This window comes from Podarcis melisellensis, assembly GCF_964234715.1.
Source record: "Podarcis melisellensis genome assembly, chromosome: 2".
Lineage (NCBI taxonomy): Eukaryota > Metazoa > Chordata > Lepidosauria > Squamata > Lacertidae > Podarcis > Podarcis melisellensis.
Window position 1 is genome coordinate 13,489,587 of NC_138529.1, and position 13,568 is coordinate 13,503,154.

A 13,568-nucleotide genomic window follows, 5' to 3' on the forward strand; every position below is an offset into this window, starting at 1 on the left:
CCTCAACCTAGAGCTTCAGATCTGATCCATTGAGATGGTACACTCCAGATGGGAGTGTAACTTCCATCATCCCTGACCAATGGTCATGCTGTCTGGGGCTGATGGGAGTTGTAGTCCAGCATCATCTGGAGGGCACCATGTTAGTTATCCCTGCATTAGGTCGAAAGGGATGTTTGCATAATTTACCTAATTCTACTCTCCACCCTCTAAAGAGGGTTTTTGCCAAATTCTAGCTTCTGGCATGTTGTAAACCTAGCAGGTGGCACTGTGAGTTAAACCACAGAGCCTAGGACTTGCCAATCAGAAGGTCGGCGGTTCGAATCCCCGCAACGGGGTGAGCTCCCATTGCTCTGTCCCTGCTCCTGCCAACCTAGCAGTTTGAAAGCACGTCAAGTGCAAGTAGATAAATAGGTACCACTCCAGCGGGAAGGTAAACGGTGTTTCTGTGTACTGCTCTGGTTCTCCAGAAGTGGCTTAGTCATGCTGGCCACATGACCCGCTGTACACCGGCTCCCTCGGCCAATAAAGCGAGATGAGTGCCGCAACCCCAGAGTGGGCCATGACTGGACCTAATGGTCAGGGGTCCCTTTACCTTTTTTAACCTAGCCCTAGCACTTTAAAGGGGGCCTGTCCATGCACATGTGGAAATCTCCTTCCCAGGCTTTGTCCGTAGTAGCATGCACCTTTCTCTTAGGTGCCCCATCAGGTAGGTTGGTGTTCTGGGTATTGGAACACTTTATCCCAAGTTTTACAGGCCACCTGGGGGAAAGCTGAGTGCATTTGAGTGCAAGAAAGTAGAAGCATTCCTTCTTGCAAAGGCAAACTGTACTGAGACAGCTCCTGTGTGTGTTCTGTCACTTAAGATGTGTTACGTCAGCTGTTAGCTATATCATATGCTTACCTTGCAATTAGTTTCTCTTGCTGTTCCACTGCTGAGTGCCACTTGCAGCCATCGCTTCCTATATCATTGCCTGTTTCTCGGCATCTTCTGTTATTGTAGGAGATGGGGCTGCAAGAATGGGAAGGGGGAAATGGCTTGTGACTGGAAGGGGTGCCTTTGCTCATCTAAAGCTTTTCTCCTAAGATTAGACGTAAACGGCAAAGAAAAGTATGGATATTTGGGACTTCTTTTCAAGTTGGCGACGTACAAAATATTCTAAAGCACTTAAAAAAGAGAGTAACTGTGAACATGACAAAAGCAATGCAACAGCAATACAACAGAAAAGCAGACATGTTCCTCAGGCACCTTGGAGAACGTTTTCAAAAGCAGGCATTGCTTGCTGGCGTAAAGAGCGTCAACTCAAGGGAGGGAGTTCCACAGGGAGGTTGCCACAACAGAAACAGACCTGCTTTGAGAATAGATCTTGCTCTGCATGCTCTTCATGCTTTCCAAAGGAAAAGGTTTGCAGAGCAATGCTTTTTCAGATGATCTCAACCAGTGGGAAGGCGCAGTATGGTACTCCTTGTGCAGGGATCTGCTTCTTGATTTCCTCTGCCCACCCCCACCCCCGCCCCCAGCATGCAGTTTCCTTGTCTTCAGTTATCAACCCTTGTTTGTGTTTGGTAGCTTTTGAGAAGCTGAGATTGGAAGGTGCTCCCCTTGGGTAATGCATACCTGGGATCCAAGTGCTTATGAAGTTTAAGTGTGTTGGGCCAAAAACGTGGACTATAGTTGGGGGGGGGGTGTCCTTGTTTATGTTGTTCATATATGCAACCTTCTGCACTACTGCTTATAACTGGGGTTGTTCTCAAGAAGAAGAAGAGTGTTGGATTTGATATCCTGCTATATCACTACCCTAAGGAGTCTCAAAGCGGCTAACATTCTCCTTTCCCTTCCTCCCCCACAACAAACACTCTGTGAAGTGAGTGGGGCTGAGAGACTTCAGAGAAGTGTGACTGGCCCAAGGTCACCCAGCAGCTGCATGTGGAGGAGCGGAGACACGAACCCGGTTCCCCAGATTACGAGTCTACTGCTCTTAACTACTACACCACACTGGCTCTCAAGGGAGGCTTAATCTTAAAAATTGAAAGATTATGATTGGGGCTGTGCATACTTTAAAATAATAAACCCTAGAAAAAAATCTGAATACAGTACTATAATGACCAAAATTATGCAGGGGTGGGAAGCTGAATTTGGCTGCCTGTATAACAGATACAGATTCAACCAACTTGCACCCATCTCTTTTGTGTGCATAATGTTATTTCTGTGCCTGCATAGTGCCACAGAACACAACTTTTGATATGGCTTGTGACCTGTGAGCAGTTTTGGGGTAAGGGTGTTGGTGAACATTTCCAAGGGTTGATATTTAACTCTTTTTAGTTGAAGTTCTGCTGTTGAATGATGAAATTAGTGAAGAATCTCTCAGTGTTAGTCCTTTTGGGCAATATTATTATCACCCACGTGGTGGTCTGTTAAATGCAGACAATGCTTGTGTCTAACACTGTCTGTCTCAACCCTGTGGCTCTGTAATTCTCATCTTAGCACATATTAACAGGTTGGAAACTCAGCAACTTGCAGGTATCCAATGCTGCTAAACCAGCAAGATTGCCGGACTGTGAAGCTGTAGCACACTTTTGCTTACCCTCCTTGGTGTACATGACTCATGATGAGCACTTGCTGAATGGAGTCCTGACCAAAACTCTTAGGCAGCTGATGCCAGGCATCCTACATTTGCAGGGTACAAAAACCAGTGGAAATTGCACAAAGTGGAAGCTGTAGGAATGAGGACATAATGTGTCGGGGAGAGAAGGGGGCGGGGAGAATACAATTAATGCAACAAAGAAAGTAAAGCCTAGTGTTTGAAATTTCAGAATTGCTTCACCATAAGACTCCTGCCTTGGTTTTAGTATTATCACTCAGCAGAAGTATAGAAAACTTGGTTCCTGAACCTAACAAAAGGGGGGGGGGGAATCTAAAAAACATTTGTTTGATTCTTTGCAAAGAATGCACTTCTGTATTGGTGGTAGGAGCTATAAGGAAACTCCCAAGTATTTCAAAATGTTCTTCCCATGTGCTCTAGTGAAAATACTGATCTATGATGGCAGACATCACTTGTGTGATGTTGTCAAGCAGAGGTGCCAAGTTGAGCAGAAGATTGGAAGGGAGCCGATGACACACACATGACATAGGTGTGATGCAGGGACTCCAGGAGGAGCCAGGGGGTGGAGCTGAATGTGGTGCCAGCATGGCTTCAGTGATTGATGGCTCCTCCTCTCTGGCACTCAGCATCCTCCTCCTCCTCCTGCCGCCACCAGCCAGGAGCTGCTTCCCCTCACCCTTCCCATCCATGGCAGCAACAGCAGGCGGAGCTACCAGCCACAGAAGCCACTCCACTCTCAGCCTCCTCCATCCCCTGATTGTTCTCAAATATTTTATCGGGAGACCCGAAGGGGCCTGGACCCCTTAGAGTTGGCGCCTATGTTGTCAAGAGAGTCTCTTTATAACCAAGGGACTGAGGTGTATTTGCAAGTCAGGTGTTAAATGGGAGTGAAAGGCCATGGGGTGGTGGTGGGAAATCTGCTTGGGATGCATGTGAGGTTATCGGTGGTCTGCCCACTTGTAAAGAAAGTGTTTTCAGTTGCTGTCTCTTTCTCCCTTGCAGAACTCGTCATGTATCATTTTTGCTGCCAGACATGCCAGTGCTTCTACGGTAAGCAGTTCTTTTTCATTGCTTGTGGGTTGTTCGGGGGAGATGAGTTTGGGTGCTCTAGACCCCGGCTACATCCTGGACTGCTGGGAACCTCAGGTGAAGAGAGTGCTGCTGTGCCCAGGTCCCGCTTACAAATTTCCCATTGGTATCTTGTTGGCCATTGCAGGAACAGGATTCTGGTCTAGTTGGACCTTTGACCTGATCCAGCAGGACTTTCCCTATGTTCTAGTGCAGGGGTCAGCAAAGTTTTTGTGGCTTGGGCTGGTTCACAGTCCCGCAGATGCCGTGGTGAGCCAGAGTGTGCACACACGTGCAAACGCTATTTCCGGCACTCCTTCTGGAACTGAGGAGGCATGCGCTGCTTCCCATTGGCTGCAGGAGCTTCCTGCAGCCAATGGGAAGCCGGCCAGCTTCGCGGAAGGCGGTCCCCGCTCTGCTCCATGCCTGTTTAGTGTGGTGCATAGGAGCCAACTGAGTGGGCGGCAGGGGTCCATGGGTCGGTTGTGGCCCATGGGCCTTAGGTTGCCAACCCCTGTTCTAGTGTTTGCCCCAGGAAAATGTCCATAAAGCATACCGACTGTTTAGTGACTCACTTTGTCATTTGTACTTGAGAGAATGCAATCCGTGCTGGATTTATTAATTCTCACCCACTCTTTATTCTACCCCGTGTCTCTTGCAGTACTAGGTTACTGGCATTTTCTTAACTTTGTGTGTAAGATCTGGCTGCACTTTTTTGTTTCCAGAACCTGAAAGATGTACTTGCAAACATGATACCTAAGGAGCAATCAAGACTTAAAAGCTTCAGGCAACAATATGGCAGCACAGTCATTGGTCAGATCACTGTGGATATGGTAAGTTCTTCCGGTGTCATCATTGTTAGTAGAATATCCAAGTCATTGTATCCTGCAGGAAATTCCATCTCTACCTGCAGGCTGCTACCAGTCTAAAGGAGTGAGTTGCAAAGAAGCCCCTGTGCTGTGCTACTTTTAGGCATTTTGTCCCCTGGTAAAATGTCTGGAGTAGGGGCTGGACAATATCTAGTTTTCAATATCACCAGCTAAACATTGTGATATACTGATATATCACGATGTCTGGAATAAGGATGGAGCTTTGTAGAGGCATTGGCTGGCTTCACGGTTTTCCCCGCATCGTGATTTTTGCATAGTGCATGCACAAACACCATGATTCACGATATATTGCCAGGTCAAAAATTATGAGGCTGATATCATGAAACAGACTTCAAACCAGTGTTGGATGATATATCAATATATTGCCCAGTCCTAACCTGGAGAGAGGTGGTGAAGCGTGGCCTGGAAAGTTTCACAGATGATGTCTTGTGACTTCTTTAGTCAAGCCAATAACATGGGGTAGGATTCAACTAGGTTGCTGTGTGCACAGAGCAGAGGTCTGCTTGTGCAACAGGATTTCAACCCCATCTTCTCCCTGTGCCCTCTAAATCTGCTCTGGATGGTTAGGGGAACCCCTCAGTATAGCTTTAGGGGGTACACAGGGAAGGGGGGAGAGTCAAGTTGCATGAGTGGGCCCCATTGTGAGCACGCATACCTCACTTAGCACTGCATTGAAATCCACCCATGAGACTTCGGGCATGGCAAAGCATCAGCAGGGTTTGAGGATATTAGTGACACTAGAGCACTTTTTAAAGGAGGAGGGGGAAGAACAGTCAGTGAATAAAGGGATATGGGTCAAAGACAAGATGCATGTTCTGGTGACAGCTCCAGAATAAGCTCTTGGCATCTCAAGCTAAAGGCTGTCAAGAAGCAGAACTAGAAATGACCTCTGCCTGGGACCTTGAAGAACTGCTGACTGTTTGAGTAGATAGTACGTGGTTTAAATAAAAAAATGGTCTACTTCAGGTATGTCCATTTCAGGGGCCTAATGCGGCTCGCCGGTCAGTTTGAATCTGGCCCCTGTGGCAGTTTATTTCCCAGGGTAAAGACCCTTATGGCCCTTCACTTCATCAAATCTGGTCCTCTTTGAAAAAGGTTTGGACACCACTGGTCTACTTCATTTCTCAAATAGCCATGTTTTTATTATGAAAGCAATTGAATATTTGTTGTTGAGCTCCTGTGATAGCCTTCTGAGTTTGAAGTGAGGCATAGTGCGCATGGAGCCTCCTAGTGCAGTGGTCCAAATTGTGAATACACATACTCACTGCAAAAAAAGGGGTGGCACTTACTGTAACAACTTCATGGTGAGTAGCGGTACCTATTCTATTAAAAAATTACTGGAAACAAGGGTTGACAACTCTGGCTCAAAGCTGTGGTACCTCCTAGATCAGAGCTTTTCAAACTTTGCATGTTGGTGACACACTTTTTAGACGTGCATCATTTCGTGACAGTTACTCAGTTTTACTAGCAAACTGGAGGTTAAACAAACGTATTATAAGAGATAACGGACACCTATTGTGCGACACACTGCAGCCAACACACTAACTTGTTGCGACACACAGTTTGGAAAGCTCTGTCCTAGATGATGCAGCCCTTGTGAGCAAGTCTGGAGGGCTTCATTCCTAGCCCCTTGCAAGGTAGCTGACATAAAAGTAACTTTTCGTTAAGAGAAAATGCCAAAGAGAGCCCAACTGCTGTTAAAGCAATGAGGTCACATTACTAGTTCGTTGTTTGCAGTACCAAGGCTTTCTCTAGTGTTTAGATGCCAAATCAGCTTCCTGATTATACTAGTCTCTAAGCAGTGCTGATTAGTATCTCCTGTTTTGTTTCTGAATCTGAAGTTCATTTAATTAATTGTTTGCGAAGTGGTGCCTCCTCCAGCTTTGGTGCACAGTAGCAAGGTATTCTCGGTGCCAGCTGGAAAGCTGAGCCTTGACGGTTGTTGAAAAGGACTCTGTTCTTCAGTCTGGTTTTTGAGGCCATTGACAAAAGGGGAAGAAGTATTTTAGCCAGAGCCAAGGTTATAGGAGATTTGCCACTATGCCTCCTGGTCTCTCGAGAGCTTACAGAGGTGACAAGGAGTGGGGAATAAAGCTATCATTTTGGCAAAACAGGGCATTGGAAACAATTCTGCACCAGAATCGTCATGTGGTATACCTGAGACTATTATGCAGACTTTGTGCAACGTATCAATTTATTCTAGCTGCAGACTTTGGGCCGTGCTGAAATTTTGGGTTAACTTAAACCAGGCGTGGTGAACTGCTAGCCCATAAGCCTTCCCTGGTGGCCTATCAGCACCCCCTGACTCAATTTTTCACTGGTGCTATTACCACCACCAAAGGGAGAAAGTGTGCAAAGCACCAGTGGGGATAGAAGGATAGCATTTAGAACGAAATAACCTTGATACCTCCTATTTGAAGTGTGAAATTGCTTAAGGGAAAGAAGAACCTAAGTTATCACACCTTGCAGCAGCAAATTCCATAGTTCATGCACGTATTTCCTTTTGTGTGTCCTAACTTTTTACCGCTTGCATCTTTTGTCCCTAGATCTACGGAGGCATGAGAGGCATGAAAGGGCTAATATACGAGACATCAGTCCTGGACCCAGATGAGGTAAGTGAGGCCTGAGGTTGTAGTAGTCACAATACCTGTCTGGCTGTGCAGCCTGTCCATGGAGATGTATGAATACCTCTTAATCTGCCTTTGCCACATCTGCAGGGCATCCGTTTCCGTGGCTACAGCATCCCCGAATGCCAGAAGCTGCTGCCCAAAGCCCCCGGAGGTGCAGAGCCCCTGCCCGAAGGGCTGTTCTGGTTGCTGGTGACGGGAGAGATCCCCTCGCAAGAACAGGTAAGGAGACAGGAATGGCTGAAGTAGAGTCTCTGAATGGGAGGCTGCAGCTGATACCTTCAGCCCTTCCTTGAATGCCATTACGCAGCCTGGGGAGGTTTTGTGAGTGTCTGTGAGCAGGCAGGGAAAGCACTGAGGTGTCTACATGGCAGCAGCAGCAGAAGAAAAGAGTTTGGATTTGATATCCCGCTTTATCACTACCCGAAGGAGTCTCAAAGCGGCTAACAATCTCCTTTCCCTTCCTCCCCCACAACAAACACTCTGTGAGGTGAGTGGGGTTGAGAGACTTCAAAGAAGTGTGACTGGCCCAAGGTCACCCAGTAGCTGCATGTGGAGGAGCGGAGACGCGAACCCGGTTCCCCAGATTGCAAGACTACCGCTCTTAACCACTACACCACACTGGCTCAGAAGGAGATAGCAAAGGGCAGAGGGAGGCTGCACGCAGCTCAGCACCGATTCCTTCATTGTTACTGAGGCAGAGCTTTGTGTTTTCTCCGTTCAGGTGAGCTGGCTGTCCCGGGAGTGGGCCAAAAGAGCCGCCCTGCCTTCTCATGTGGTGACCATGCTGGACAACTTCCCCACCAACCTTCACCCCATGTCACAACTGAGTGCCGCTGTCACCGCCCTCAACAGCGAGAGCACTTTTGCCCGTGCCTATTCAGAGGGAATCAGCCGGACCAAGTACTGGGAAGTAAGCACGGGACGGGCAACATTTCGCATGTGCAGAAGAGATGTGAGCCGTTTGCCGGCTTGGCAAGCCAATAATGGGGGAGGCGGGTGGGCAAGCTGTAAGTATTTTCTTCTGTAGCATCTGATCGATGGCATCTGGAGGTGAAGTCCTGAAGCTACATACCAGAAATGCAGGTGATTTATTATAATCGACTACGTAAACATGGACTTTGTTGTTTATACCTGTATGCACAAAGCATAGACACGTAACATAGGGTTATGGCTGTGTAAATAAATTTGCATTGTCTGAGCCTCTCCCTTCTTTGCGTGTGCTGAAAACTGAAAACCGTGCACTCAGTGTTGCAAGAATAAGGTTTTGAATGTCAGGATGGTTCTTGCTGAATGTTAAAAAGGCTAGGGGGAAATGTATCTGAAGCTTTCCTTGTCAGAGGGTGGTGATGATCCATGCCCTGCAGCTTAATCCCCAAAAACGCTATGGCAAACACCAAGAACTCCAGTGGTGGGGAACTTTGGGGCTTCCAGATGCCATTGGATTCCCATCAGCCCCAGCCAGCATGGCCAGTGATTGGGGTGATGGGAGTTGTAGTCCACAACATCTGGCAGGCTGCAGCTTCCCCATCCCTGCATTGGTTTGTCTCGGGTCTTCATATTGGGGAGTTGGGCTTACTGATTGGAAAGCTGCTGCCAGGATTGCTGAACACCATTTGTCCTAGGATTGATTTGCTAATGCCAGGTGCTGATAGAATTGTGGAGTTTGGGGCTGTGGGCATGATCCTTCCTGCTTCAGCACCTAGAGGTGGAAGTTGTTCCCGAAAAAAGAGACAGACACCTAATGTGTCAAGCCTGACCAAGCCCTGCTGAAGGCTGCCATATTTTGACTTGGAAATGAGCCAGCCCACTTCAGCTTTTGTTTCGTGCTGATCCTCAAGCGCATGGTAAAGGACACAAGTCAGGTGTGTGACAGAGACAGACCTTGGTCCTCACCATGTGGAATCCCAGTCACTGCCTTTTTAACATGAGACCTTGAACAAGATGACATGTGCCTCTGGCCTGACCTAAAATGTGTGTGCACACCCTCGGCACTGAAGCAAAGAGACTTTGGTCTCTGGCCCGTTCCAATTCTGCCGGCCTGTATCTGCCCTGAGGCATTGCTGTCTGGAGTAAAGGGGTAAAGTATTGGGATGCGGGGAGGCAGTAGTTCTGCTGTTCATTAACCTTTTCCTGCTTGTCCCCTGCCCAGCCACTGCACTGCAGTTAGACAAGAGAACAGGTCCTTTTCCGTGGAATACTCATGGGGTGCCATTGGTATCATTTTGATCCCAGGCATTTGAGTGTTAAATCCTCCAGCAGTTGATTATATATTTTATCTGGATGATTTTGGGGGGAAACTCATCTCTATATTGGGGGACGGAGGGATTTGTTTCTAGGGTGTTCTGGTATTCACACCACTTTTAAATTTGTTAAGTTCTCCTGGCAATTGCCAACAAATTGCTTTGTGCATTGCAGTTGCCAGCAGATTGCTTTGAGACTTATTGCGGAAAGTGACTCATAAGAAATAATAGTTGTTATTATAAAAGAGTAGAAATGTGTGGCAGGAGTGTGATTCAAATGCCAGTCCTCTGCCTATGAGCACATGAAGGAAGTCCTACCTGTATGACTCTTGGAAGAATAGGCAGCAGTGCTTATCAGCATTCCTAGGTCTGTTTATACATTCAGAACAAACAGTAGGAGAGTCTTGTGGCACCTTTCAGATGAGTACCGTATTTTTCGCTCTATAAGACGCACCAGACCACAAGACGCACCTAGTTTTTGGAGGAGGAAAACAAGAAAAAAAATATTCTGAACCTCAGAAGCCAGAACAGCAAGAGGGATCGCTGCGCAGTGAAAGCAGCAAATCCCTCTTGCTGTTCTGGCTTCTGGGATAGCTGCGCAGCCTGCATTCGCTCCATAAGACGCACACACATTTCCCCCTACTTTTTAGAAGGGAAAAAGTGAGTCTTATAGAGCAAAAAATACGGTATATTTCATTTTACAGCCGCAGCTGCTTTTGTGCTCTAAGAGTTCATCCCATGAGATGCATGCATGAAGGCAGAATACAAAGACTCTTGTTGCAGACTGTACGCAAGCCGCTCTAGTCTTCATGTTAACTGTTGTAGCTGTAGCCAGCGAACGGATCATATGTCCCTGCTCTGGCGGGATTGGAGGGGGAAGACCCCCCTAGGAGTGGTTCCTGACTTCTACCTCCCCTTCCCCTTCCGTACCTTGCAGTTTATCTATGAGGACTCCATGGACTTGATTGCCAAGCTGCCATGTATAGCTGCAAAGATTTACCGCAATCTGTACCGTGAAGGCAGCAGCATCGGCGCCATCGATCCCGCCTTAGACTGGTCGCACAACTTCACCAACATGCTGGGCTATAATGACCCCGAGTTCATTGAACTCATGCGCCTCTACCTCACCATTCACAGGTAAGTCTTACCTGTCTTGTGTACAAGAGAGGCTTGAAAGAGCTGTGAGCTGATGGAGCAACAGAAAGAACTGAGGCCTGAGCTTTTGTGCATTTAGCACTTGTGTCCTTCCCCTACACATCCATTACTGCCAGCGCACTAAGCATTGGTGCAATTTCCCCCATATGCTTTCTGTGCTTGAGCATAATGAAGGTGCTCAGCAAGCCTTCCTGGGGAGAGCGTTCCACAAACGAGGAGCCACTGCAGAAAAGGCCCACTCTTGTGGAGGAGGCACACAAAGAAGGGCCTCAGATGACGATCACAGGGTCCATTCATATGAGGAGAGGCGGTCCCTGGGGTCCTTTAAGGCTTTATAGGTCAAAGTCAGCATTTTGAATTGGCCCGGAAACTGATTAGCAACCAGTGAAGTTGGGCCAGGCTCGGCGCAATATACCGTATTTTTCGCTCTATAATACGCACCTAGTTTTTAGAAGAGGAAACAAGAAAAAATATACTCTGAATCCCAGAAGCCAGGACAGCCAGCGGGATCTCAGTGCAGCGATCCCATTGGCTGTCCTGGCTTATGGAATAGCCACACGCTGTGCTCCGGAGGCTTCGCATTGCTTTCGCTAAAGCCACGGAGCCTGCATTCGCTCCGTAAGTTGCCCACACATTTCCCCTTATTTTTAGGAGGGGGAAAGTTTGTCTTATTGAGTGAAAAATACGGTAATCTCAAACCGTCATTCCCCGGTGAGCAACCCAGCTGCCGAATTCTACACCAGCTGAAGTTTCTGAACTGCCTCCAGGGGCAGCCCTATGTACATCACATTGCAATAATCTAACCTAGAGGTTACCAGGGCATAGACAGCAATAGTTAGGCTGTCTAGGTAAGGGCGTAGCTGGGCCGCCAGCCGAAGCTGATGGAAGATTGTCCATGCCTCTGAAGCCACTTGAGCATCAAGCGACAGCAAAGGATCCAGGAGTACCTCCAAGCTCCTTCAAAGGGAATGTAACTTCCCATTCGTCCAACCACCCACTAACAGTGCCCCAGTCTTATCTGGATTGAGCTTCAGTTTGTCAGCACTCACCTTTTTTCTCTAGCTGACAGTGGTTTTATTGCCAACAGGCATAGCACTTAAGCATCTGATATAATCTGTAGCCTTTTGCGACAGTTGAGATGTGCAGGGAGCTGGGTGCATAGTTCAGGGGTTAGAGTTTCCATGTATGACGTCCTAACTTCAATCCATGGAATATTCTGTTAAAGCAGTAGCCTTCAATATTTAACCCACCTTTAACCCAAACGTGAATTTGGTGTCCCATTTCTAAATCTTCTTTTTACCATATGTTTGTATGCTGCTACTCCTGCTGCTGTGGGATCAAGCTGTGACCCAGCAGTTGGTCTCAATCCATCAGCCCAACTGAGAGACCTCTGCCTGAAATCCTGTTGCTAGTTGGGTTAATATGACTTCATATGTTCCATGGGTAGGCAAACTAAGGCCCGGGGGCCGGATGTGGCCCAGTCGCCTTCAAAATCCTGTCTGGGAATCAGCATGTTTTTACATGAGCAGAATGTGTCCTTTTATTTAAAATGCATCTCTGGGTTATTTGTGGGGCAGAGGAATTCGTTCATGAATATTTTTTTCAAAATATAGTCCGGCCCCCCGACAAGGTCTGAGGGACAGTGGACAGGCCCCCTGCTGAAAAAGTTTGCTGACCCCTGAATGTTCTCTTAAGCGGCTCCCTCTAGTGGCAGAGAACCCTAACTTTTGTTTAACCCTCAATTGGGAGCTACATGTTACAAGGGTAATGTTACTTTCGCCCCAGTACGTTGTTTCTTGCAGCTGTGGTGTGCTGGGGCTGTAGAATTGTAGAGTTGGAAGGGACTCTAGTCCAACCCCCTGCAGTGCAGGAATCTTTTTGCCCAATGTGGGGCTTTAACACACAACCCTGATGTTAAGAGTCTCATGCGCTATTGACAGAGCTATCTATCTGAGTGTGCTGAGAAAGCCGCTTTCGTGAACATCTTTCATGCTTGCATATGATGACCATAAAATGAATTCATTGTAACTGCTATTGTACTTCTGGAATATTATGTGCGTCATCTTTTCTGTCCGGGAAGAAATGTTGGTGAGAATCTTAATTTATTAACCATTGGCCAAATGGATACAAAACTTCATTTCAGTCTGCTTGCTGTGCGCTCTAAGCTTCCTTGTTCCCTGCTGATTTCCCCCCTCCCCCTTTGTTTTCTGCAGTGACCACGAGGGTGGTAATGTCAGTGCCCATACCAGTCACCTAGTGGGCAGTGCCCTCTCCGACCCTTACCTGGCTTTTGCTGCAGCCATGAATGGTCTGGCTGGCCCACTCCACGGTCTTGCAAATCAGGTAGGGGGCTGCATTGCCGAGCAGTGCTGGCAAATCTTGAATTTGGCGGAGAGCCTTTAGGGAGCCCTCCCTGTTCTTGCACATTATCAGCAAATCTCACGGGCTTTTTGCAGGAAGTGCTGGTATGGTTGACGAACTTGCAGAAGGAGCTGGGTGAGGATGTGTCCGACACGAAACTGAGGGATTTCATCTGGAATACTTTGAACTCTGGCAGGGTGAGTGTTGGCGGCATCAAAGCCTTAATGGGGCAACGGAGGGAGGGGTTGCAGTTGGGAGGAAACTGTAGAGATTTAGGTTGCAGTGAGGTCTGTTATAAAATGGGGTGGTGGGGGCACAGAGAGACCACGCTGGTTTATGGGATTTCAACTTGTAAACTCCACAAAAGCATATATGCGCAGCCATGTTTAGGTTTTTGTTTTGCTTTTTAAGCTGAGCTTAAAAAGGAAGAGGAATTCTGCCTAAAGTATTCATTCTTCTTTTTCCTGCACTTCCCACAGCCCTGGTGCCTTTCCCCTGTCCTGTTTTATCAATTCAATGTGGGAATTCTTAGAATAGCAACTCATGTCCTGTTCTGTGTTAGAAAGGAATATCTTCCCCCTCCACCACGTTGATTACAGGACCACAAGGAGTGGCCTAAATGTA

The 13,568-nt window shown here is 47.5% G+C and overlaps 1 protein-coding gene across 1 annotated transcript in view; it reads left to right on the forward strand.

Moving 5' to 3' along the window:
- The window catches only part of CS (citrate synthase), a 32,931-nt gene that overhangs the window by 14,220 nt on the left and 5,143 nt on the right, over nt 1–13,568 (forward strand). Inside the window, exons 2-9 of the mRNA XM_081898882.1 lie at nt 3,603–3,650; nt 4,394–4,501; nt 7,105–7,170; nt 7,276–7,407; nt 7,910–8,098; nt 10,366–10,565; nt 12,797–12,926; nt 13,040–13,141. Coding sequence (XP_081755008.1) covers nt 3,603–3,650; nt 4,394–4,501; nt 7,105–7,170; nt 7,276–7,407; nt 7,910–8,098; nt 10,366–10,565; nt 12,797–12,926; nt 13,040–13,141 — 975 coding nt within the window. The remainder of the gene's footprint in view (nt 1–3,602; nt 3,651–4,393; nt 4,502–7,104; nt 7,171–7,275; nt 7,408–7,909; nt 8,099–10,365; nt 10,566–12,796; nt 12,927–13,039; nt 13,142–13,568) is intronic.